General features: G+C 42.8%; 1 protein-coding gene and 1 pseudogene across 4 annotated transcripts; one reads left to right on the top strand and one right to left on the bottom strand.

Moving 5' to 3' along the window:
- The first annotated feature begins 1,652 nt into the window (after positions 1-1,652).
- LOC139365948 (synaptotagmin-like protein 4) lies at positions 1,653-17,986 on the top strand. Of its 4 annotated transcripts, none has more exons than XM_071103006.1 (18): positions 1,653-1,760; positions 7,871-8,043; positions 8,531-8,703; positions 8,970-9,185; positions 9,536-9,645; positions 9,943-10,060; positions 10,192-10,347; positions 10,450-10,555; positions 10,747-10,852; positions 10,995-11,092; positions 11,235-11,321; positions 11,730-11,908; positions 15,205-15,307; positions 15,649-15,810; positions 15,969-16,071; positions 16,180-16,306; positions 16,471-16,679; positions 17,215-17,986. In XM_071103006.1, the coding sequence occupies exons 3-18, from the start codon at positions 8,585-8,587 to the stop codon at positions 17,355-17,357; spliced, it is 2,142 nt and encodes a 713-aa protein (XP_070959107.1). In that variant the 5' UTR covers positions 1,653-1,760; positions 7,871-8,043; positions 8,531-8,584; the 3' UTR covers positions 17,358-17,986. The 4 variants fall into 4 exon arrangements, with proteins under 4 accessions (XP_070959107.1, XP_070959110.1, XP_070959108.1 ...); XM_071103009.1 differs by having other exon boundaries at positions 1,684-1,760; positions 7,939-8,043; positions 8,528-8,703; XM_071103007.1 differs by having other exon boundaries at positions 1,690-1,760; positions 7,939-8,043.
- A 316-nt stretch (positions 17,987-18,302) lies between these two features.
- On the bottom strand, positions 18,303-25,634 carry LOC139365813 (sushi repeat-containing protein SRPX2-like; annotated as a pseudogene).
- Between the last annotated feature and the right edge of the window lie 1,014 nt (positions 25,635-26,648).

Below are 26,648 nucleotides of genomic sequence, written 5' to 3' on the forward strand. Positions count from 1 at the left end.
TGTCCCGAAGCCACTCATGCGTTGTCTTGGCTGTGTGCTTAGGGTTGTTGTCCTGTTGGAAGGTGAATCTTCGCCCCAGGTTGAGGTCCTGAGCGCTCTGGAGCAGGTTTTCATCAAGGATCTCGCTGTACTTTAATCCGTTCATCTTTCCCTCGATCCTGACTAGTCTCCCACTGCCTGCCACTGAAAAACATCCCTACAGCATGATGCTTCCACCATCATGCTTTACTGTAGGGATGGTGGCAGGTTTACTCCAGACGTGACGCTTGACATTCAGGCTAAAGAGTTTCTCATGGTCTGAGAGTCCTTTACGCACGTTTTGGCAAACTCCAAAAGTACTGTTGTGTGCCTTTTACTGAGGAGTGGCTTCCGCCTGGCTACTCTACCACAAAGGCCTGATTGGTGGAGTGCTGCATAGATGGTTGTCCTTCTGTAAGGTTCTCCCATCTCCACAGAGGAACTCTGGAGCTCTGTTGGCGACCAGCGGGTTCTTGGTCACCTCCCTGACCAAGGCCCTTCTCCCCCGATTCCTCAGTTTGGCTGGGTGACCAGTTCTAGGAAGAGTCTTGGTGGTTCCAAACTTCTTCCATTTAAGAATGATGGAGGCCACTGTGTTCTTGGTGACCTTCAATGCTGCAGAAATGTTTTGGTACCCTTCCCAGATTTGTGCCTCGACACAATCCTGTCTCGGAGCTCTACGGACAATTCCTTCGACCTCATGGCATGATTTTTGCTCTTACATACACTGTCAACTGTGGGACCTTTATATAGACAGGTGTGTGCCTTTCCAAATCATGTCCAATCAATTGAGTTTACCACAGATGGACTCAAATCAAGTTGTAGAAACATCTCAAGGATGATCCATGGAAACAGGATGCACCTGAGCTCAATTTCGAGTCTCATAGCAAAGGGTCTGAATACTTATGTATATAAAGTATACGTTTTTTATTTTAATTAATTTTCAAACATTTATAAAAACCGTTTTTTGGTTTGTCATTATAGGGTATTGTGTGTAGATTGATGAGGAACATTTTTAATTTAATCCATTTCAGAATAAGTTTGTAACGTAACAAAATATGGAAAAAGTGAAGGGGTCTGAATACTTTCTGAATGCACTGTAATAATAATGTTGCTATTTTAGGTAAAACATGATTTTAAAGGTTTATTCAATGTGAAAATGAAGCAGTTTTTTACCAGTTGTTTTACAACTGATTTGACAAAATGTCATCACATGCAATGACTGACTTGCCACATGGTGCCTGTCTGGGAACACATTTGTTACACATTTGTTTATAAATATTGTATCCATAGGATGAAATATCTGGCCAAATAAGGGATATAGTATACAATTACACACAAAAATTAAAACATTTAAAAAAAAATGTAATAGCTAAGTATTTGTGTATTTTGCCTCTTGCATTATTTCCACAATAGAATAATGCTCCACATTATTATTTAATTTTACTAAATTATTTGTACGGGGTTTGGTTATTTACTTGTGGAAACTACTGGTATTGAATTAATTAGCACTACTTCTGCTTTTTTCTCAGAAAAGTAGGGAAATAGAGCAGAGGGAATGCACCTGCTGCGGAAAACGTCTGTAGCTATTTGTCGCCCCACCGCTGTCAAACATTTTCCATATCTTCCGGGATGTGATGATTATAACCAACGCTGAAAGTCAACAGTTTCAGAGTGCAGGAAAGAGACTGGAAGGTAGACTGTGGGAGTCACGCTGACACATTGCAGCTAAGGGTTGAGCGGTAAGTTGAGTTTGTTGTGATCTATAACATTCATTCAAACTGTTTTATTGAATTACAGTTGCAATAAAAAAAATGTTTACACGACAGTAAATTGTTGAATACCTTTTCCTGATATGGGAAACCTCCCTTAGGAATGATTTACGATCCTCGATTCATTGACGTTGCGAACAAACGATGTACCCGTGCACTTGTTTTGTCCGCTACCAGTCTGCTCTGAAAGTTGTATTATTCCATTTTATTATTTTTCATCTCCTCCCTCCCAAGATTTGGGAACGAAAGAAAGTGGTATGGTCAATTAATTTGAATCATAATCGAAGTGAAGTTTTCGATTTTCTCAATGGAATTAAAACACCGTTTTTTTAACAGGTGTTAAAATACATTTTTTGAGACTGACAAATCTTCTATGAACTATATTTGCGCTCGCTCATTCAGATGCATTTCTTATGTAGTGTTGTCTTATTCAGCAGATCATGTGTGTTGATAAACAACTGCGCTTTTTCAATAATGTCCAATTAACTGGATGTGTTGCTAACACAATCTTAAATCCAGCCACATCATGCATTGTCTCTAGGCCTACAATAGATTTGTTTGATTACATTTGGGCTGTTAGAAAAAATACAGTAGGCTACAACAAAACAATCAAATGTAGCCTACTGCATTTTTTTGTTAAGTCCTTTTGGCAAATGAGGTAAATGACATACTTTGAAATAGTCCTACATTTGCTGTTAGACTTACATTACTTATTGAGTTACTGTCAAGAAAATTGCACATTAAACTATGCTATTCTCATGCATTGTTAAATTGGAATTAACTTTCCTTTTATTATAGCCTATACCCACAATGAGACTATGTTTACACAGGCAGCCCAATTCTGATATTTTGGCAAAGAATCTGGTCGGTCAAAATACCAATTAGTGGCGAAAACATCGGAATTGGGCTGTAAACACAACCTAAGATGCCCTGGAAAAGCACTTTATGTGGAGTTTTCTTTCCTGTATTCACCATTTAATTATTTTATTTTTTTACTAACGTTGGTATTCGTACAATTTGTCCTCACTCTTTCTGTTGATATCCTTCTTAGTGTCTATTGACTCTAGAAATATCCCAGGGCACTGTCATCTTTGTTTCTGTGACACAAGCATTCCCTTGAAGTAGGCAGCTGCCTGCTGAGCTGCCCTACAAGGCATTGTACACTTCTCAAATGTGAGTCAATTGGCCTCAAGCGTTAAAACAATGAGGAAAAGTTTCTCTCCAAAGTTCTGCGTGAGTGACACAGCTTAGCACACAAACACTGTGGTAATGAGGGCTATGGAATTGAAATCAAGTTTTTTTTTCTCTGCTTAAACTCACTCAACATTATTAGAATTAGAAAAACTTTATTGTCCACCCAATGTGTCTTTGGCTTCACAACATAAAAACATACATTAAAAGCCATCAGGACTCCATCATCCTCAAAAATAATAAACTATACGAACTACAAAAGTGCTAGTGCAGTTTCCCGTTAGACGGCTGGCTATACATTACATCATCATTGGTCTAAAAGCCACAATCAGCATCAAGAATTCCTAGTAAAAAATACATCATCATTAAGACTGAAGGGCACCTGATCACCTCCATGATTAAATAATTCATATGTACGTACATCAGGATCTGAGACCATTATCAACAACTTGGGTCAAATTACTTTTTATAGATATTCTTAGATATCTCCTCCCTGAGGGGAGCTTTTCAAACTGGAAATAGTGGATGGGTCATTAGCTATAGTCAGTGCTTTGCTCTGAGTGCTCAGCACTTGTAGTGCCTTTAGAAAGTATTCATACCCCTTGACTTATTCCACATTTTGCTGTGTTACATCATGAATTCAAAATGGATTAAATCATTTTTTTCCACTCACCCAGCTACACAAAATACCCCATAATGACAAAGTGAAAACATGTTTTAGAAATGTTTGCACATTTATTGAAAATGACATTTTCACTCTAATCAATACTTTGTAGAAGCACCTTTTGGAGCCAATTGCAGCTTTGAGTCGTCTGTATCAGCTTTGCACATTTGGAATTGTTTTTTTTTCTCCCATTCTTCCTTGCAGATTTTCTCAAGCTCTGTTATGCTGTAGGCCGTCATTGTAAATAATAATAATTTGTAAATAATTTGTTCTTAACTGACTTGCCTAGATAAATAAATAAAGGCTAGGCGGGGAGTGGTGGAGAACAGCAATCTTCAAGTCTTTCCACAGATTTTCAATGGGATTCATGTCTGGGATTTGGATGGGCCACTCAAGGACTTACATTTTCCAGCTTTGCTTTGGCTGTTTCCATTGATCATCTTTGAGATGTTTATACAAGTTAATTAGAGTCCCCTTGTCCAATCAATTGAATTTATCACATGATTTGGAAAGGCACACACCTGTCTATATAAGGTCCCACAGTTGACAGTGCATGTCAGAGCAAAAACCAAGTCATGAGGTCAAAGCAATTAGAGCCGTCCGTAGAGCTCAGAGAAAGGATTGTGTCGAGGCACAGATCTGGGGAAGGGTACAATTATATATGTTTTTCAGCATTGAAGGTCCCCAAGAACAAAATGGCCTCCATCATTCTTAAATGGAAGACGTTTGGAACCACCAAGACTCTTTTTAAAGCCTGCCGCCCAGCCAAACTGAGCAATCGGGGGAGAAGGGCCTTGGTCAGGGAGGTGACCGAGAACCCGATGGTCCCTCTGAGAGAGCTCCAGAATTTCTCTGTTGAGATGGGAGAACATTCCAGAAGGACAACCATCTCTGCAGCACTCCATCAATCAGGCCTTTACGGTTGAGTGGCCAGATGGAAGCCACTCCTCAGTAAAAGGCACATGAAAGCCCGCTTGGCGTTTGCCAAAATGCACCTAAAGGACGCTCAGATCATGAGAAACAAGATTCTGTGGTCTGATGAAACCAAGATTGAATGCTTTTGCCTGAATGCCAAGCGGTTTTCTATTTTCTACATTGTAGAATAATAGTGAAGATATCAAAACTATGAAATGACACATGGAATCATGTATTAACCAGAAAAGTGTTAAACAAATCTAAATATATTTTATAGTTGAGATTCTTCAAATAGCCAGCCTTTGACAGCTTTGCACACTCTTGCCATTCTCTAAACCACCTTCGTGAGGTAGTCACCTGAAATGCATTTCAATGAACAGGTGTGCCTTGTTAATTTGTGGAATTTATTTCCTTAATGTGTTTCAGTTGTGTTGTGACAAGGTAGGGTTGGTATACAAAAGATAGCCAAATCTGGTAAAAGACCAAGTCCATATTATGGCAAGAACAACTCAAATAAGCAAAGAGAAACGACAGTCCATCATTACTTCAAGACATGAAGCTCAGTCAATACAGAACATTTCAAGAACATTGAAAGTTTCTTCAAGTGCAGTCGCAAAAACCTTCAAGCGCTATGCAGAAGCTTGTTCTCACGAGGACCGCCACAGGAATGGAAGACCCAGAGTTACCTCTGCTGCAGAAGATAAGTTCATTATATTTAATTGCCCCTCAGATTGCAGCCCAAATAAATGCTTCAGAGTTCAAGTAACAGACACATGTCAACATCAACTGTTCAGAGACTGCATAAATCAGGCCTAATTGATGCAAAGAAACCCATTACGAAAGGATACCAATAATAAGAAGAGACTTGCTTGAGCCAAGAAATCAATGGACATTAGACCGGTGGAAATGTGTCCTTTGGTCTGAGTACAAATTTGAGATTTTTGGTTTCAACCACGTGTCTTTGTGAGACGCAGAGTAGGTGAACGGATGCTCTCCGCGTGTGTGGTTTCCACCGTGAAGCATGGAGGAGGAGGTGTGATGGTGCTTTGCTGGCGACACTGTCTGTGATTTATTTAGAGTTCAAGGCACACTTTACCAGCATGGCTACCACAGCATTCTGCAGCGATATGCCATCCCATCTGGTTTGTGTTTAGTGGGACTACCATTTTTTTTCAACAGGACAATGACCCAGCACACACACACCTCCAGGCTGTGTAAGGGCTTTTTGGCCAAGGAGAGTGATGGAGTGCTGCATCAGATGACCTGGCCTCCACAATCACCCTACCTCAACCCAATTGAGATGGTTGGGATGAGTTGGATCGCAGAGTGAAGGAAAAGCAGCCAACAAGTGCTCAGCATATGTGGGAATTCCCTCAAGACAATTGGAAAAGCATTCCAGATGACGCTGGTTGAGAGAATGCCAAGAGTGTGCAAAGCTGTCATCAAGGCAAAGGGTGGCTACTTTGAAGAATATATATATCTAAACCCTTTTTTTGTTTACTACATTATTCCATATGTGTTATTTCATAGTTTGATGTCTACACTATTATTCTACAATGTAGAAAATGGTAAAAATAAAGAGACCTTTTGAATGAGTAGGTGTGTCCAAACTTTTGACTGGGTGTGTGTTTGTGTGTGTAAAATCTTGGTCGATCAACAGCCTATCGACCAGTAAATTGGGGTCAGCCCTAGTGTGAATACTAATGTAAATTAGATATTTCTGTATTTCATTCTCAATAAATTGGCAACAATATCTAAAAACATGGTTTCACTTTGTCGTTATGGGGTATTGTGTGGTATTGGTGAGAATGACTATATTTAATCCATTTTGAATTCAGGCTCTAAATGTGGAATAAGTCAAGGAGTATGAATACTTTCTGAAGAAACTGTATATGTTATTGAACTGCTTTTTGAGGTTTGCTAACTATCTTGCTATCCATATTTGCTGCCCTGAACAGTTGTGTCCTCTTCTTGGCACTCGGGTTTCCATACCATGTGGTCATGATGAAGCAAACAATACTTTTGTACACTATTTCTCAAATGTGCTGGCTCACACTGAAACTATTCCTGAGCAGATAAAAACGTTGCCTTGCCTTAAAAATATAGTGTGTTCACAGTAAATTCAGAGTTGTCCAAAAAATTGAAGTGCCTTTTAAAAAAAACAGTCAACTTGACTATTCAATGTCTTCTGAGGTTCTGGATTCACCTAGAGATTGAAGCTCAGAACTGGAACATGGCCGATGACAGGATTAAACAAATGGTTTAACCAGTGCACTCCACCCGCCGCTCTATGTCCTTAGAGGGTGGGAACCCTGCGATATGCTGAGCTCGTGTTGTTTTTAGCTTTCCTGTTCAAATTCCCTCAAGCAAACTTTCACCCTGTCAGAGGGGTTTAAAACCTCAAGGATCCTGGATCCTATTTGTCATCATCTATCTATTCTATATGCGTGCCAGCGTCTGTCAAAGTAAGATTAGGTAGAGACTATTTTCCCATGTCTTCCTGTTATAATTTACTATAGGATGACATGTCGAAATAATAAAATCACTATCTGTATGTCAACACATTTTTATTTATGCTTGTGTACCTGACTCAAAGCTCAAGATACACTTAGGCAGGGCTGTTTTCTTTCCCTGCAAAGGATTTTCTACATGATGTAAGCATATACAGTACAACGTTATAGGCTTAGTTTGTTAAAGGTGTTGTAGTTTGGTGTTTACTCCAGTGGAAATGACACCGTACTGTACGTCCTGGTGAAATTTACACAGTATACAAAACATTAAGAATACCTTCCTAATATTGAGTTGCACCCTCATTTCCCCTCAGAACAGCCTCAATTCTTCAGGCCATGGACTATAAAAAGTGATGGCATTCCTCCAATGCTTGCCACAGTTGTGTCAAGTTGGATGAAATGTCCTTTGGGTGGTGGACCATACTTGAGACCATAAGGGAAACTGTTGAGCATGAAAAACCCAGCAGTGTTGCAGTTCTGTGTTCGTCTGGCACCTACTACTATACCCCGTTCAAAGGCACTTAAATCTTTTGTCTCGCCCATTCACCCTCATGTCTCAGCTTAATTAAAAGTCCTTCTTTAACCTGTCTCTTCCCCTGTATCTACTGATTTTTTAAAAAGGGGATTTAACAGGTTACATCAATAAAGTATCATAGCTTTCACCTGGATTTACCTGGTCAGTCTGTCTTGGAAATGTTCCACTAGTCCACCTTCACTCTGGTTTGTCTGCAGCAGGGCCATCTCAGGGTGTTGGCTCTAAGCTAGGTCACTGTGTTGTCTGGGTCTGTCCATGTGTGCAGAGGGTCCCTGGTTCGCGCCCGGGTATGGGCGAGGGGACGGTCTAAAGTTATACTGTTACACTTGCCAGCTCCATCTTCCTAATTACCCAGCCAGCTCCAGCAAGGCGGAGTGAGAGGCTTCTGACACTGTGGCAGCAGCAGCCTCTCTGCATGGAGGCTCACTAGTGGAGGAGGTAAGGGTAACACCATCCACTAACAGTCCCCTTTGTCTGTATGTCTGCTAGTCCTGCACTGTCTACCCCTCTCTACCTGTCTCTGTCCTTTCCCCTCACAGCAAGCCCTCCCATTGTTTAAACGCGCACTCTCTCCTGCAGTGGTCCACTGTAATGCTGTGCTCTTTCTGAGTAGCCTGTACTGTATATGAGGTCGTTGCTCATGTACTGAAAGTGGGTCCTCCAATAAATGGACATTAGCTGGGGGAAAAGCTTCCGATCAGCTTTACTCCATCTTCAATGCTGCTGATGTTTGGGATTAGGACTTTCACACTGGTTTTCACTGTGATATCATGAGGGATTTCAAATGTAAACTATGGTGCTTGGTAAAGCAGGAGAAAGGCATTTTCAGGCAAAAACCACAAAGGACAAGTTATAGATTGATAAAACATGTTCCCATTTTGTGCCTTCTGAACTCAGCCCTGTTCTCTTCTTTGGCTAGCAGGAGCCTGTCTGGCCTAGGGTGATAATCCCTAAGGGGTTAGCCTGGGACGGAGGTGCAATGCCACAGGCTGCAGACATGATTAATGTGGCCTTCTTGACTGACTCGGAGCGGGAGCTGATCCTGGAGGTGCTGCGGAGGGACGAGGAACTGAGGCAGGCAGAAGAGCACCGTGTCCGGTGAGAACTCCCCTCCCGAGCTGCATCTCAATAGTGGCTTCCTCCTGACGTTGTCTCATTTCCTTAATCTGATCTAAAAAGACAGGACCGGTGAAAGCGATACAGTGCATGCTGGTGGCAATCTAGCATTCACCTCATCAACTCAGTATTTCACGAGTGCAGATGGAGGCAGTCACTAGACTTTCAACATCCAGTTATGCAAAGATGTCAACACAGACACCAATAGACAAGGGTCTAACCAATGCCTCCCCCCCCTGTTGTTTTAGGAAGCTGAAGACGGAGCTGCTGGACATTATGAGGAAGGGCGCCAAGCGTAGCAGTGGGAAGTACAGTGAGCGTAGCTGCGGCCGCTGCCAGGAACCACTTGGTCCACTATCTGCCGGCTCCAGCCAGTGTAGAGCATGCAAGCACCAAGTGTGCCACAACTGCTGCTCAGTGTGCCCCAATGGATCCTGGGTGTGCAGTGTGTGTGCTAAAGAGGCGTAAGAGTCAATTTCTCTGTACTGTACATCACCCCACCCTGTCTTTTAGCATCTAAATGGTGACGATCCCTGTGTTTGCTGTATCTATATGCAAAGCGTGATGTTTTTGTTAATATCAAAGACTCTCACTGTACAACGCCCACGAGGAGACAATAATACTTTCAGCGGGTTTACATTTCGTGGATGCATGCTATGCATATCTGTTGCATTCTAAACTTGTGTAAAAAAATATATTTCTGTTTTTATTTTTACAACGTTTTCGCACTGTCAGCATGTCACCCTTAGAGTTGTGGTCCATATATTTCATGATGTTTTAACATGGTGGTAATGTGTGGTGTTATTTTCTCCAGTGATCTAAAGAAGGTCACCGGAGACTGGTTCTATGACCAGCGAGTCAACCGCTTCTTCACCACCCCTGGACACGACATAGTGAGGACTTCCCTCAAAAAGAGGCCCCCACGTGAGTCCAGGAACCACCAAGTTGTGGGCAACGCTCTATACAATTGGAAACCCTAAACGACTTTCACTGCGGGTGCAGAGTGGAATGTCAGTGGCGTGGCAGCATAGCAATTTGTCCTATTTTTCTCTACTCAATTTCAATATTGATATGTAAGAAGCTCCGTTACTGCATAGCTTTTGTTTATGCACTTTTTTTCAATGGCACTTCCCAGTAAGGAAATCCCTGTCTGAATGAATGAAGCCACTGTCAGCATATTACCAGTTGCCTGTCATGCTAAAGCTTGGTGTTCTGTTTTAGTGAGGAAGAGGGAGAACATGGGAGCGCTTCTGTTGAACAGTACAGAGTTGAACCCCAGCCAGCCCACCACCCCTGTTCCCCGACCCAGACTGAGGGACCTAGCAGCCTCCAACAAGGAGTGAGTCCTATTTTTATCTGGGGTGACAACACATGCTTTACAATCAATAGTGTGATGCAGTTACTGTAATATGTGGATGGAGTTTCAATTCAACATATAACATTTTGACACTGTTATTTCAACCTTCTCAGTCTGCTAGACGAAGTCTCCGAAGAATCCGTGGGAGTTAAGGCCAAGGAGCAGCAGGAGCAACAGCAGCACAGGGACAATGAGCCTGCAGAGAAAGCCAGCCTGAACAGTGTCATGACAGAGACCGAGTCCTCTCTTGGTACTCCTCTCTTACCAAGGTAAGTCTACATCCAAACAAATAGGCCTATAGCATTAGCGCTACATGCTAACAAAACTGCTTTTGGGATGTCTGCTCATTATGAATGGTGTTTATGATCCAGGAAGGAGGAGAGCACAGGTCAGTCTAGTCCAACAGGGTCCAGTATGAATGGTCTAGTCAAAGCTGACCTCGTCAGTAGCCACAGCCCCACCTCGGATGCAGACATGGTAAGGAGACCGTTTACCTATCAATCAGATGTTGGGGTCAGTTCCATTTTAGTGCGGTCAGTCAAGTCGGCAAGTGAAAAGTCCACATGAAAAATAATGGAATTGACCCTAACCCTGTATTAGTCCTCATGTCTCCAGCCAATACATATTATACTGTCACACCTGACTGTAACCCTTGTCTCTTTCCATAGTCCTCCGTAGTAGGTCGTCGTAGTGTTAGCTCTGGCACGGGGTCTGTCGCATTGGAAGATGGCGGCCTGTTCAAGAAGAGCGTCAGACGAGTTCAGAAACCCTCCGGTGAGACTCTTGTGTGTCTGCCGCCTCGGTAGCCCTGACTCCCAAACTCTATTCAAATATTGTTTTGTTTTATGGGCATCTGGCCTGCTTGAGTTAACAAAGACATGCTCCATTTGAATGCGTCTCCATGGGTTTCACTCAGAATTCACGTCTGTGCTGGACCTGCGTGAGGAGGGGGCTGAAGCATCAGAGGGCTTTATGGGTGACCGGAGCAAGTCGGTGCCTGGGCTCAATGTGCCAGTGAGCAGTACCTCTTCCTCATTACAGACTAATGCAGAAGGCTTCACTATACTACAAAATACTTCCTTATGGTGCTAGTATTGGTGAGAGATGCAGTTGCATTGTTTTTTTCATGATTTTAAATGGTTTGCTGTGCTTGCAGGATGATGAGGAGGATGAAGACATTGATAACTTGGTGAGCATCCATAAAAAGGTGTGCTCAAGTACCTCAAATCTTCGCGGCTCCAAGGTAAATGCATGCGATTCTCACTTATCCTATTTTCAAAGGTTCTAGTTAGTGTGTGATGCTATTTTTTTGAGTTCCTCAAGATATTTATTGAACCAGAACTTTGAGACAATTCAGGATATCCTGGTTTGTGTTGTGAGCTGTTGCCTAATTGAGTTACCATGGCAACTAAAGCTCACGCTCAAAGTTGCTTCAGGGCATGCAAATTTGACTGACCTGATTTTCATTGTCACAGGCCTCATTTGTGTGCTTTCCAGGAAGTTTATGTTACTTGATTGAATATGTTAAATTGTGACCAGAAAGGTAAATGTTTGCTGATTTTGAATTCCAAGTTCTAGAATTGTAGTCAATATGAATGCATTTAAACCAACTACTAACATAAATCTGTGTGTGTGTGTGTGTCCACCACAGAGCACACTGGGCAGTCTGATGAGTATTTACAGTGAGGCAGGAGATTATGACAGCGTGGAGGTGAGCGGGGAAATCGTGTTCTCTATCAGCTACGATGACACCACCCAGAGCCTAGCCGTCCTCGTCAAGGAGTGTCACTCGCTGGCCCACGGGGACGCCAGACGCCAGCGCTCAAACCCGTGAGTGTCCCCTCAGGACTAGGGTTTAACAGTTGTCTCAGTAGGAAATTATGGGTGCATCTCAATAACATTTCCTCTCCTTCATATCCCCACATCTGAAAACACTGGGTGGATGAAAGTCATGGTGGATGCCGCTCTGGAATTTTCTTTCAACAAAGCTGCTTTACACTATTCAGATGCATTCCATCATGTCATAGTGATAGTATCCCCCACTCCTTCAAGTGAGACCAACACTATTCTACCGTAGGTTGCAATAAGTCTCTTCATGTTTTTATGATGACAGTAGATGAGATGCATTGTAGAGAATGATTCCCAGTAATCCTGTTGTTCACTCTAGACACACAGTTCAGTGTTATTACTGTATGACATAATGTAGATCAGGTTTCCCAACTGGTGGCCCGCAGGCTGAATTTGGCCCGCGGGTGGTTTTATTTGGCCCCCCCCAATTTTCTGAGCAACTTTTATTTACTGTTGAACATAACACTAAAAACACCAGGAAATCATCTACAAGTGATTTTAATTGAAGAAATCGGTTCAAGTATTCCCATACATAAGAGAGAACCATGTGATCGTATACAAATATAAGCAAGGTTTGAATTGATTTTTAGTCAAACATATCTGTTTGGGCTTTTTGCGGTCAGTTTGCCGTTTACAAATTATTTGTATTTACAGTGCCTTGCGAAAGTATTCGGCCCCCTTGAACTTTGCGACCTTTTGCCACATTTAAGGCTTCAAACATAAAGATATAAAACTGTATCTTTTTGTGAAGAATCAACAACAAGTGGGACACAATCATGAAGTGGAACGACATTTATTGGATATTTCAAACTTTTTTAACAAATCAAAAACTGAAAAATTGGGCGTGCAAAATTATTCAGCCCCTTTACTTTCAGTGCAGCAAACTCTCTCTCCAGAAGTTCAGTGAGGATCTCTGAATGATCCAATGTTGACCTAAATGACTAATGATGATAAATACAATCCACCTGTGTGTAATCAAGTCTCCGTATAAATGCACCTGCACTGTGATAGTCTCAGAGGTCCGTTAAAAGCGCAGAGAGCATCATGAAGAACAAGGAACACACCAGGCAGGTCCGAGATACTGTTGTGAAGAAGTTTAAAGCCGGATTTGGATACAAAAAGATTTCCCAAGCTTTAAACATCCCAAGGAGCACTGTGCAAGCGATAATATTGAAATGGAAGGAGTATCAGACCACTGCAAATCTACCAAGACCTGGCCGTCCCTCTAAACTTTCAGCTCATACAAGGAGAAGACTGATCAGAGATGCAGCCAAGAGGCCCATGATCACTCTGGATGAACTGCAGAGATCTACAGCTGAGGTGGGAGACTCTGTCCATAGGACAACAATCAGTCGTATATTGCACAAATCTGGCCTTTATGGAAGAGTGGCAAGAAGAAAGCCATTTCTTAAAGATATCCATAAAAAGTGTAGTTTAAAGTTTGCCACAAGCCACCTGGGAGACACACCAAACATGTGGAAGAAGCTGCTCTGGTCAGATGAAACCAAAATTTAACTTTTTGGCAACAATGCAAAACGTTATGTTTGGCGTAAAAGCAACACAGCTCCTCACCCTGAACACACCATCCCCACTGTCAAACATGGTGGTAGCAGCATCATGGTTTGGGCCTGCTTTTCTTCAGCAGGGACAGGGAAGATGGATGGAGCCAAATACAGGACCATTCTGGAAGAAAACCTGATGGAGTCTGCAAAAGACCTGAGACTGGGACGGAGATTTGTCTTCCAACAAGACAATGATCCAAAACATAAAGCAAAATCTACAATGGAATGGTTAAAAAATAAACATATCCAGGTGTTAGAATGGCCAAGTCAAAGTCCAGACCTGAATCCAATCGAGAATCTGTGGAAAGAACTGAAAACTGCTGTTCACAAATGCTCTCCATCCAACCTCACTGAGCTCCAGCTGTTTTGCAAGGAGGAATGGGAAAAAATGTCAGTCTCTCGATGTGCAAAACTGATAGAGACATACCCCAAGCGACTTACAGCTGTAATCGCAGCAAAAGGTGGCGCTACAAAGTTTTAACTTAATTAAGGGGGCTGAATAATTTTGCACGCCCAATTTTTCAGTTTTTGATTTGTTAAAAAAGTTTGAAATATCCAATAAAATGTCGTTCCACTTCATGATTGTGTCCCACTTGTTGTTGATTCTTCACAAAAAAATATGTTTTATGTCTTTATGTTTGAAGCCTGAAATGTGGCAAAAGGTTGCAAAGTTCAAGGGGGCCGAATACTTTCGCAAGGCACTGTATGTTCCGGCCCTCCGACCATCCACTCAAGAACAAATTGTCCCGCAACTGAATCTAGTTGATGATCCCTGACGTAGATCATCTTAAATAAGACCCTGTCCTGTTTACAAAATGTTTGATGTGCCCAGGGGTCATTATCAGAGTTCCAAAAGGAAGAATTGTACAGGTTACATTTAACGGAAGAAAAATAATTATACATTTGTAGTTTGGAAATGTAGGCACTTTATATTTTGACTTAAATAACAGAACAAAAATATAAACGCAACAATTTCAAAGATTTTACTCAGTTAAAGTTCATATGAGAAAATCAGTCAGTTGAAATAAATTTAATTAGGCCCTAGTCTATGGATCTCACATGACTGGGAATACAGATATGCATCTGTTGGTCACAGATACCTTAAAAGAAATGGGCCTCAGTTACTCGTCACGGTATTTCTGTGCATGAAAATTGCCATCAATAAAATGCAATTGTGTTCCTTGTCCATAGCTTATGCCCTGCCCATACCACAACCTCACCGCCACCATGGGGCACTCTATTCACAATGTTGACATCAGCAAACCTCTTGCCCACACGATGCCATACACACAAATTCGACATTGGATGAGGCTTATGGTAGAGAAATTAACATTAAATTCTCTGGCAACAGCTCTGGTGGACATTTCTGCAGTCAGCATGCCAATCGCACGCTCCCTTAACTTGAGACGTCTGTGGCATTGTGTCGTGTGACAACTGCACATTTTAGTGGCCTTTTATAGTATCCAGCACAAGGTGCACCTATGTAATGATCATACTGCTTAATCAGCTTCTTGATATGCCACACCTGTCAGGTGGATTGATTATCTTGGCAAAGGATAAATGTTCACTATCACGGATGTAAACCAATTTGTGCACGACATGTTGCATTTTTATATTTTTCTTCAGTATAGTTTATTGGTATTGCAGGATGGAATATGGCTTCATTTGAACTCTTTAACATGTAGGAAAATATTCATGTTTTTTTTTGTCCTGCAGGTATGTCAAGTGCTACCTTCTCCCTGACAAGTCTCGCATTGGCAAGAAAAAAACTACCATTAAACATAACACAGTGGACCCCACTTACAATGAGACCCTAAAGGTGATGGCCTCTCTGAAACTGCAGTAGATTTAGATGAACACTGATGAACTTTAACCCTGTATACATCCCTTATTACTCAATGGCCGGTTGATAATGCCGCCTCCTTCAGTAGGCAGTAAGATTGATATTGGCATTCAAGATAAGGAGAGTTAATCGGCGTTAGTGAAAGACAAACAAATATTGATTTTGTTGCTGCCCTTTTTTTAAACTCTGAGTATAGTGAACAAGTAACTCTGATGCAAAGGCCAGAGAGGGTGGGTGGAAAACTTTACTAAGATGTAGTTGACGGATCAGTGAGAGCAGGGTGTCACTCTCTCACTTAATCTCTTCTCCTCATTCAGTTTTCCATCAGTCGCTCCCAGGTGCTCAATCGTTCCCTCCAGCTCTCCGTCTGGCACCATGCCCGCTTGGGCCGTAATGCCTTCCTTGGAGAGGTGGAGGTGCCTCTGGACTGCAGGAACCTCGACGCAGGCCACGAGGAGTGTGTGGCGTTCGTGGGAAAAGTAAGCCTGAATAGTCTCATCACTAGGGCTCAGTTGTTCCTGGTCAGGTCACATGGTCAGAAAACATTGCAGGCCCTACACATCAATCACTAAATGTATTTCTAATCTACAGTACAACCCTGTGGTCTAGTGGTTTTACTGACTATTATCCTCTATAGGCGTCACCACTGCAGTCCTCTGCCTTCTCTCAGTACAAAGGAGAACTGTTGATTTCCCTGAAGTATGTCTCGACCAAGAATTCACCCACTGAAAAGACCAAAGGTAGGAGTGCCCATGTCGACAGAACAAACTAACAGAAAAGCTCAGTCAGCACTATCTGTGTCAGACCAATCCCTACCAGTGGCTGTCTGACGCCACTATCTCCCCTAGGCAAGAGACTCTCTCTAGGCAAGAAGACAAAGACGGAGCAGGGAGGGGAGTTGCACGTCTTGATCAAAGAGGCCAAGAACCTGACGGCAATGAAAGCAGGGGACACGTCGGATTCCTTTGTGAAAGGGTTAGCTGGCGGCATGATGTCACTAATTCTCTACGTTCACCTAAACAGAGATACATTTTGTTTCATCTTCACTTGAGATTGTGCAACTCCTGCTCATTTTAAGAACATTTAAGAACTAGCCTTCATCAAAATGCAATCCTTCTCACTCATGCTTTTAAACCTAGGTACTTGTTGCCATCGAAGGCCAAGTCCACTAAGAGGAAGACTCCGGTGGTGAAGAAAACTCTGAACCCTCACTACGACCACACATTTGTGTACAAAGACCTGACCCTAGACCAGCTAAGTGAGATGTGGCTAGAGCTGACAGTGTGGGACCGGGAGGCCATGTCCAGTAATGACTTCCTGGGTGGGGTTCGACTCAGCACAGGCACAGGTAATGACACAACACCTTTTTATCTTCCTGGGTGGGGTTTTGACTCAGCAAAGCCACAATTAATGACACACAACACCTTGTTGATTTATGGCGGGGAAGTCTGTTTATATCCATTGGCAGTATTGCTCTACTGCTTTACGTGTTTGAGTTACTATTCCGTTGCAGGTCACCTATTTTTCCAATGTTAAAGTTGGTAGTAAGGTGAAGCTACCTCAGTTTAAATTACTAAGAGCAGTAGGCCTATTGTTAAAATAAATCTCATTCCCTGACATTTCTGTCCAAATGTGTGAAGTCTGGTGGACCAAAGCGTCAAACTTTAGCTTTTGTTAGCCAATACAGAAAGACCGGGAGTAACTCACGGTGCAGATAGCATTGGCTTAATCTACCAAACAATCCCACAACACCTAATGGTCATACCCACTAAGGCCAACTTTGAATCATTATCCCAGGCTTATATGCGCAATAGCCTGGGGACGAGGTTAGGACAGGACAGACCTACTTTAGTTCACTGTTTTTCTGGTGCCCTTTTTTTCAGCCACACTGAAGGTTGGGAAGGAGGAAGTGGAGGCGGATTCTACAGGGGAGGAGGTGACTCTGTGGCAGAAGATGATGCAATACCCTGACTTGTGTGCAGAGGGCACTCTTCCATTACGCTCCTCTATGGGAAAGAGCAAGTGATGACGCCACACTGCCTTGTAACCTGAAAGAAGAGCTATGGAGACAGGGCAATCCCTCAACTTTTTATCACCATCATTCTGTAAAAAAAAAAAAAAAAAGACTCTCTAACCGCAGGCACTATTACGACACTATTGGCCTAAAACAAGTGATTTGAAAGCATAGTGGAAATTCACCTGATAGCTTGAGGTATCATTTCATATTTTTAAATGTAAGGTTGTCAACTATACAAATACTTTTTTGAGATCAATCGACACTAACAAAGTTTTGATCAAATTGAAAAACTCCTGTTTAATTGACATTTTATCAAAGCTGAATTCTATCCATGTTCAGCAAACCACTCATTAACTGTGGCGCTTCATGGGGGTTACTGGTGTTTCAGTTTCAGGCAGAATCTCTGTTCCACTCTTAAGGCATTGAACCAGTTTTGGTCCATGTCACCTTGGGTTATGATTCATGGTAATTGAAAAAACTACTGTGCATATGATTTTTAAATATGTAAATATTACCAGTTGCACAAAGTGAAGGAGACTCATTTTATTTCTCAACTTTTATGCTCTTTTGAGTCCTATGACTGTATCAAATATTTAATTCACCAAATAAATAAAAATCTGAAGTGACTGAACCTTTAATTATCCACGTTTGTTATACCCGTCTGTGCAGTATGGAAGGTGAAGTAAAGGTACCTACGTTTCATTCTCTAACAATACACCAACAATCTCTATACTTTTAGATGAAGTATATACATCTGGGATGAGTAGTGCAAGATATGTAAACATCATTAATGAAGATCTTAGCCTGTTTTTCAGGTTTATCAGCCAATGGAAACATTTGACTAGCAGAGCTGTTATCCGTTTTCTTGTTTCTCTCTCTCTATTCTGGGCCAGCCTTCCTCTGAGCTGATATCTTTGTAAAAGTGTCTGACCTCCAAGCCACCAGGGGGCACTCTTAGTCAGAGGTCTCTAACTCCAACCGCCTCTGTTCTTCTTCGTCCAAAAGGTTATTGTCGATGTATGAGAAGAGCTCATCGGATGTGGTGGGTGTGAGGAATCTCTCGTGGTCCAAACCATCCTTGTCTAGCAGCACCATGTTGAAGTAGGATCTGGAGATCCGTAAAGCCTGCCTGTACCACAGTACGAGATGACCATATCGTGTCAAGTCAGTGATGGTGTATTACATTGCCTGAAGATGCAGTGCAGCCAACATGATTGGACACTCGTAACAAATGGATCAATAGTCACTTCATTAATGATGTTTACATATCTTGCACTACTCATCCCAGATGTATATACTGAATTTTATACCGTCTATGCTGGTCGGTCATGGCCCATCCATATATTTATATGTACATATTCTTATTCCATCCCTTTTGTTAGATATTGCTACACTGTCGGAACTAGAAGCAAGCATTTCACTACACTCGCAATAACATCGGCTAACCATGTATGTGACCAATACAATTTGATTATGTGAAGTCACTTTACCTCAGACCCTCAATGTCCAGGTGACATCCCTTGATGTGGCCCACTTCTCGAGGAGGGGACCCTAGCAGCTCAATCACTGTCACTCCTCTTATGTCCAGACCACAATCTGCTTTCTAGGCATGAAAACACCCCAAGCATGGTCACAATTCATACAAACGAGGTGCTCATATTTCATTCACTAAACAGCTATTTATTAAGTCCTGTAGAAACTACCATTGTTGAGAGCAGAAATTCCCTGACTTGCAGATGATACCCAAATCATCCCGGTGTCTCGGACTCACCTGTACCATAAGGTTCTGGAGCTTGTAGTCTCCATGGGCTACGTTAGGTGCCGACACAATCAGAAGCCTCTTCTCGTAGAACCGGTCCAGGAGGCCGGTCAAGTTCTTCCACACCAATCTCAACAAACCATTTCTGTATGAACCTTACTTTGTGCATGGTAACATTGTCATGCTGAAACAGGAAAGGGACTTCACCAAACTGTTGCCACAAAGTTGGAAGCAAAGCGCTAAGATTTCCCCTCACTGAAACTAAGGGGCTTAGCCCGAACCATGAAAAACAGCCCCAGACCATTATTCCTCCACCAAACTTTACAGTTGGCACTATGCAGTCGGGCAGGTAGCGTTTTCCTGGCATCCGCCAAACCCAGATTCATCCCTCGGACTGCCAGACGGTGGATCATAATTCATCAGTCCAGAGAACGCGTTTCCACTGCTCCAGAGTCCAATGGCGGCAAGCTTTACGCCACTCTAGCCGACGCTTGGCATTAGCCTGCTCGGCCATGAAAACCCATTTTCATGAAGCTGACGAACAGTTCTTGTGCTGACGTTGCTTCTAGAGGCAGTTTGGTAGTGGTGTTGCAACCGAGGACAGTCGATTTTTACACGCTTCAGTGGCCCCGTTCTGTGAGCTTGTGTGGCCTACCACTTTGCGGCTGAGCCGTTGTTGCTCCTAGACGTTTCAACTTACAGTTGACCGGGGCAGCTCTAGCAGGGCAGAAATTTGATGAACTGACTTGTTGGAAACGAGGCATCCTATGACAGTGTCACGTTGAAAGTCACTGAGCTCTTCAGTAAGGCCATTCTGCTGCCCATGTTTGTCTATGGAGATTGCATGGATGTGTGCTCAATTTTATACACCTGTCAGCAACATGTGTGGCTGAAATAGCTGAATCGACTCAGGGGGGGGGGGGTTAAATGTTAACATCCTCTGTTGGTCTGGGTCAATTGAATCTTTTGAGGGAGGGGAACTTTGAAGATAAGAAATATCTATTGGTCTTGGTTTTGAGACAGACAGAAAAAGGAAATGAAACGTGGAAAGAGCGGTACTAGATGAGTGTCTGTGTTGTGTTTATGTGGGTGGGAGACATGCCCATGGGAGCTGCCGGGGCTGATAAAAGTTAGAAAAAAAATGGCACTGGAAAAACAATTAGCTTGGATTCCAAATGTTTTTTGAAATTTTTGCTGTGCTTACAGGGTGCATGCATCTCATTAACTCATGGAAATAAAAAAATCTGCTGACTTAATTACCACTGACTTTGATCATTCACTTACCTCCAGGCATATCAAACCAAACACCACCTGGGTTTCACACCACAGTGAAAAATCATTCATGAATCATGTCAGTATACTTGGACGTGCTGACTAAACATATGAGCTATACCTGCACAGATGGACTCTGCCCCACTCCAGGACCCCCCATCCAGACAGGTACGAGAGTGGTCCCCCTCGATCCGGTACCCCAGCTCACAGATGTAGCCACAGCTGGAGTCCACCACATAACCCTGGGTGCAGTGGTACGTGCCATGCCAGATCAGGTGCAGCACGTTGCAACGAACCTCTGTGGAGTCACCATAGTCAACAAGATAGACCCTGAGTATAACAAACATTAGGAAGACCTTCCTAATACTGAGTGGCATAACCCCCCCCTCTCCCCTCAGAACAGCCTCAGTTAATCGGGGCACAGAATCTACAAGGTGTCAAAAGCATTCTACAGGGATGATGGCCCATGTTGACTCCAATGCTTTCCACAGTTGTGTCAAGTTGGCTGGATGTCCTTTGGGTGGTGGACCATTCTTGATACACACGGAAAACTGTAGAGTGAAAAACCCAGCAGTGTTGCAGTTCTTGATTCAAAATGGTGCGCTTGGCACCTACTACCAAACCTGTTTCAAATGTTATGTCTTGCCCATTCACACTCTGAATGGCACACATACACAATCCATGTCTCAATTCTCTCAAGGCTTAAAAATCTTTCTTTAACTTGTCCCCTCCCCTTCATCTACACCGACTGAAGTGGATTTAACAAGAGACACGAATAAGGGATCATAGCTTGCACCTGGATTCACCTGGTCAGTCTGTCATGGGAAGAGCAGGGTCCTTCATGTTTTGTATACTACTCCCATGAAGGTTTTTTCTAAAGAAAACTCAGGGACTTTAAAAGAAAAATGAACAATAGAGGACATGGACAAAAAAACGACAATCAGCTGTATCTGTCTATAATCAGCCTGTACTCACGGCGGCAGTGACTGGTCCCAGACCAGCGGCGGTTGGGCATGCACTGCACCGAGGATCTGCCCAGCAGCTTGTAGCCACGGTCACAGGTCATCTCGCAGCGGGTGCCTAGGGTGCTGCGGTAGTCCTCTCCTCGGGGGAAGTGGCAGGTCACATCCCCATTGGCCAGGGTCAGAAAGTGACACCATCTTAGATCTGCATCAAAACAATATTGTTTAAACACACACTGGAACTCAGTGTCAAGACCAATGTGCTACAGACATGCCAAGAGACACTGATTTCAAAACAGTGATGTGGGGTACGTAGATTTCAAATCTGTGTTGTTGATAATGTTAGTGTTGTGACTGTGTGGTTCTCCGTAGTTACTCCTGTAGTTCAGTTGGGGAGTGTAGTACTCCTCCTCTGGCACAACCTCATTGTAGCTGCTGTGCATTGTGGTTCCAGAGCCTGAAACCCAACGACACACTATTATTAGCTCTAAAATCAGTCATAGCAACAAGTCATAAACAGATAAAAACTATTTGTCAGCTACTAATGTATTTATGGGCGATATGTACTTTCTTTCCCACACATTAACCTACATGTATTTATCAGCTTATTTGTGATACATATGAAATGATTTTGAGGTAGAACATGAAGAGTAGAATAAAGGTCATGCAGAGAACCTCTAATGCTAATGGTTTCCCCACAAAGTCTCAGGTTCGCACAGCCTGAATACTGGTCCATTCCTGAGCCATTTCCATAAAGGGAAGTTGGGAAAAAAAACCTGGTTGGGATCCAAAACTGAAGTCCAGTGAAAACTAGTACATCTCTGAAAAAGGGCCTTCAACTCAACGTAAAAGTGTTTTAGCGTCACATGGAAGGAAAATAAGATAGCAAAGAAAGTAGGAAAAGGACTTAACTGGGCACACATTGCACTGAATGTGCACTGAGATCATGACACGTGAAGAGGACAACGTTGGAAAGCAGAGGTCCTCTCCTCCATTTTGAGCGTATTACTGTATCTAGTTAGTGTTTTTGCCTCATCGTTTTCACTGTAGCTTTAAACCAAGGAGCTGAATCTAACTTTCCATACATTACATCTCCCTTACCACACTCATTCTTTCCCCTCACTTGTGGTCTATCTTATTTCATAAACCCAATCTCTTGAAGTATATTTAAAAGGGACTCTTCTGTTTAGAAAAATTCGATTTTTTTCCCCCCTTGTCTCTCCGACGGAGTACTTGTAACAACAAAGTGGTCCAGATACTAGCTTACCCAGTAGACAGGGGCTAGCCAATGTGTAATTTAGACCAATGGAAATTCAACTCATGGTGACAAATCTCAACAACGTTTCTAATGATGGTAATTTGGGCACTTGCAATAGGCTGCTAAATGTACAATGATGTTTACTTACAAACACCTTTCATCAAATGCCTTATTTACAGTCTGACTCTGAATAACACGTAAACATGCCCTCAGATTCCTAGCACCCAAGTCTCCCTCGTGCTTGCAAATCCAAGTGAGGATAAACAAACTCTTTGGCATTCAAGACAGTTTTACATTTCAGCAGCGATTCAAATCCTGTGTACCATGTCTCATAGTAGACATGCAAGTGGTATCAATATTCAAATATCTCTTTTACGTTATTACACTAATGCAGGCAGCTGCTATGGCCGCCTGCAGGTTGTAAAGCAGATAGACACAGCACGCATCACAGTGAGACCAGCCAGGAACACTTCCCACTGCTCTCGGTGAGGTGGTTACTTTACCAGAAAGACATACAATGACCACTGCTGGGAGAACATCCAACTAGGAAAATGAGTCATTCTGGAGAGGGTGGATTTCACCAGCCAACTATTCACAGCAGCCATACTGCACTCGTTTCCATAGATATATTCTCATGTTGAGGTTTAGGAAGTTGATTTCAGATCAGCATCCTTTGTATTTCAGTTGGAAAAGTGTTCAATTACAGGAGAACATGTGACTAATAGCAATGGTGAGACATAGCCAGAATCAATCCATTAGCGACTAGATTTTGGCTTTGTGGTTTTGCTTTGTAATCAACTGGCAGCAGGCATGAGTTTGGGTGGATCTGAGGTGACTCGAATCACTGTCTCGTAGGGGCCAAATGAGGACCTTGGCACAGCTGGTCTGTGCACACTCAACCATTTGTCTGTGATTGGAGATGTAATTACACAGGTCTGAGAAGGGGTGACATGCTCAACAGAGGAGGGCTAGATAGAAAACTCAGGTGACTGTAGGCTTACTACAGTGATGACTTGTATTCACCTACAAAACTTTTTCTTAATGAAAAAATGCATAGATGGGATATTTGGGCTTCTTTGCTCTCTCTTTTTGTAACTGAAAAAGAATGTTAGAAGAGTGGTTGAGTTTCTGTTCGGGAAATACTCCCTGCTCTCTTTGTAATTCCTTCAGGTCCCTCTAAAGATCCCACCTCGGCTACTTCTATTTACTGCGGTGATTGAGGTATTTCTTTATTTATTTCACCTTTATTTAACCAGGTAGGCTAGTTGAGGAACAAGTTCTCATTTGCAACTGCGACCTGGCCAAGATAAAGCATAGCGGTTCGACACATACAACAACACAGAGTTACACATGGAATAAACAAAACATACAGTCAACAATACAGTAGAAAAAAAGAAAAGAAAAAGTATATATACAGTGTGTGCAAATGAGGTAAGATAAGGGAGTTAAGGCAATAAATAGGCCATGGTGGCGAAGTAATTACAATATAGCAATTAAACACTGGAATGATAGATGTGCAGAAGATGAATGTGCAAGTAGAGATACTGGGGTGCAAAGGAGCAAGATAAATAAATAAATGCAGTATGGGGATGAGGTAGTTGGATGGGTTGTTTACAGATGGTGCAGTGATCTGTGAGCTGCTCTGACAGCTGGTGCTTAAAGCTAGTGAGGGAGATATGAGTCTCCGGCTTCAGTGATTTTTTCAGTTCGTTCCAGTCATTGGCGGCAGAGAACTGGAAGGAAAGGCAGCCAAAGGAGGAATTGGCTTTGGGGGTAACCAGTGAGATATACCTGATGGAGCGCGGGCTACGAGTGGGTGCTGCTATGGTGACCAGTGAGCTGAGATAAGGCGGGGCTTTACCGAGCAGAGACTTGTAGATGACCTGGAGCCAGTGGGTTTGGCAACGAGTATGAAGCGAGGGCCAGCCAACAAGAGCGTACAGGTCGCAGTGGTGGGTAGTATATAGGGCTTTGGTGACAAAAACGGATGGCACTGTGATAGACTGCATCCAATTTTTTGAGTAGAGTGTTGGAGGCTATTTTATAAATGACATCGCCGAAGTCGAGGATCGGTAGGATGGGCAGTTTTAGTTTGGGTCTAGAGTGTATCCCCCTTTGAAGAGGAGGATGACCGCGGCAGCTTTCCAATCTTTGGGAATCTCAGACGATACGAAAGAGAGATTTAATAGGCTAGTGATAGGGGTTGCAACAATTTCGGCAGATAATTTTAGAAAGAGAAGGTCCAGATTGCCTAGCCCGGCTGATTTGTAGGAGTCCAGATTTTGCAGCTCTTTCAGAACATCAGCTATCTGGATTTGAGTGAAGGAAAAATGGGGGCGGCTTGGGCGAGTTGCTGTGGGGAGTGCAGGGCTGTTGACCGGGGTAGGGGTAGCCTGGTGGAAAGCATGGCCAGCTGTAAAAAATGCTTATTGAAATTCTCAATTATAGTGGATTTATCGGTGGTGACAGTGTTTCCTAGCCTCAGTGCAGTGGGCAGCTGGGAGGAGGTGCTCTAATTCTTCATGGACTTTACAGTGTCCCAGAACTTTTTTGAGTTTGTGCTACAGGATTTCAGCTTGAAAAAGCTAGCCTTAGCTTTCCTAACTGCCTGTGTATATTGGTTCCCCACTCCCCATTGCATGGAACCTATTATGGGACATAGATGAGACTGCATTCTGTACAACAAGGCTACTGCCAAATGTAATCTTTGAGTAAAGAACCTGAATAGTCCAAGTGCAATGTATCTGCCCACTGGTCACAGACGTGAATTTAAGGTATAGTCTACGTTAGTTCAACTGAAATGACGTGATAACAACGTTGATTAAACCCGTGTGTGCCCTGTGGGTGGTCTTACCCTCATTGTGTCCCAGCAGCTCTCTGATAAAAGGTCACCAGGAATAGTAAAAGGATATGGAATCGTGACATGACAACACGGTCTTTACGCGCAACAATTCAGATAAATGTGATACTACGCATCGACTTTAGCCAATGTGGAGACCATAGTCCAGCGCAGAAAAAAAGTAAGGCGAGCTCTAGTCCAGACCATAAGCACGACTAAAACGTTAAATCGTTTTTTTTTTTACTGACAAAATTATTCGCGTCTATTTTCTTATCTCTCTCTCTCTCTGTGCAAAGAAGAAGCCCACCAACGCTCCAGTCAAACCAGACGACAACTTTTACTGTAGAAGTTCCTCGGTGTCCACTAGTTACTACAGCCACAAAGTCAACAGGTTATGGGTTGGCATAAGGTTAGCAGTGTGGTTACGGTTAGGTTTAAAATCACATTTTAAGAAGATACATTTTAGAAATAGGCGGGGTTTATTACCTTTTGGCTGGGGTAACTAGTGACGACAAGTTCCCCCGCGTTTATCACATGCGGTTCGATAAATTACCACTAGGCGGCATTGTTGGACTAGTTACAAGGGCTATTTTACAGCCCTAACCCTGATCCATCACTAGTTTAACAGTTATAGCCTAAATAATTATATTAATAGGGAAACCATTGTCCATGTGCCCAAGAACGCCAACGTTACCTGTCTAAATTATTATTGCCCAGTAGCACTCACGTCTGTAGCCATGAAATGTTTTGAAAGGCTGGTCATGGTTCACATCAACACCATATTCCCAGACACTCTGGACCCACCCCAATTCGCATACCGCCCCACAGATTCACAGACGACGCAATCTCTATTGCACTCCACACTGCCCTTTCCCATCTGGACAAAAGTAACACCTACATGACAATGCTGTTCATGGACTACAGCTCTGCTTTCAAGCCATAGTGCCATCCAAGCTCATCACTAAACTAAGGACTCTGGGACTGAACACCTCCCTCTGCAACTGGATCCTGGACTGCCTGACAGGCCACCCTCAGATGCTGATGCTTACACCTATCCATTTGATTAATCAGGGATTAATCAATTTATAGCTAGATACCTCAATATGACAGACATAACTACATGTATAACTAGCAACATGTAGATGGCCAACTAGCTAGATGGAAAATGGTTGTTGAAAAATGGTTGTACACAAATCAACAGCCAACAATA

The sequence above is a fragment of the Oncorhynchus clarkii genome, chromosome 14 (genome assembly GCF_045791955.1).
Source record: "Oncorhynchus clarkii lewisi isolate Uvic-CL-2024 chromosome 14, UVic_Ocla_1.0, whole genome shotgun sequence".
In the NCBI taxonomy this organism is placed as follows: domain Eukaryota; kingdom Metazoa; phylum Chordata; class Actinopteri; order Salmoniformes; family Salmonidae; genus Oncorhynchus; species Oncorhynchus clarkii.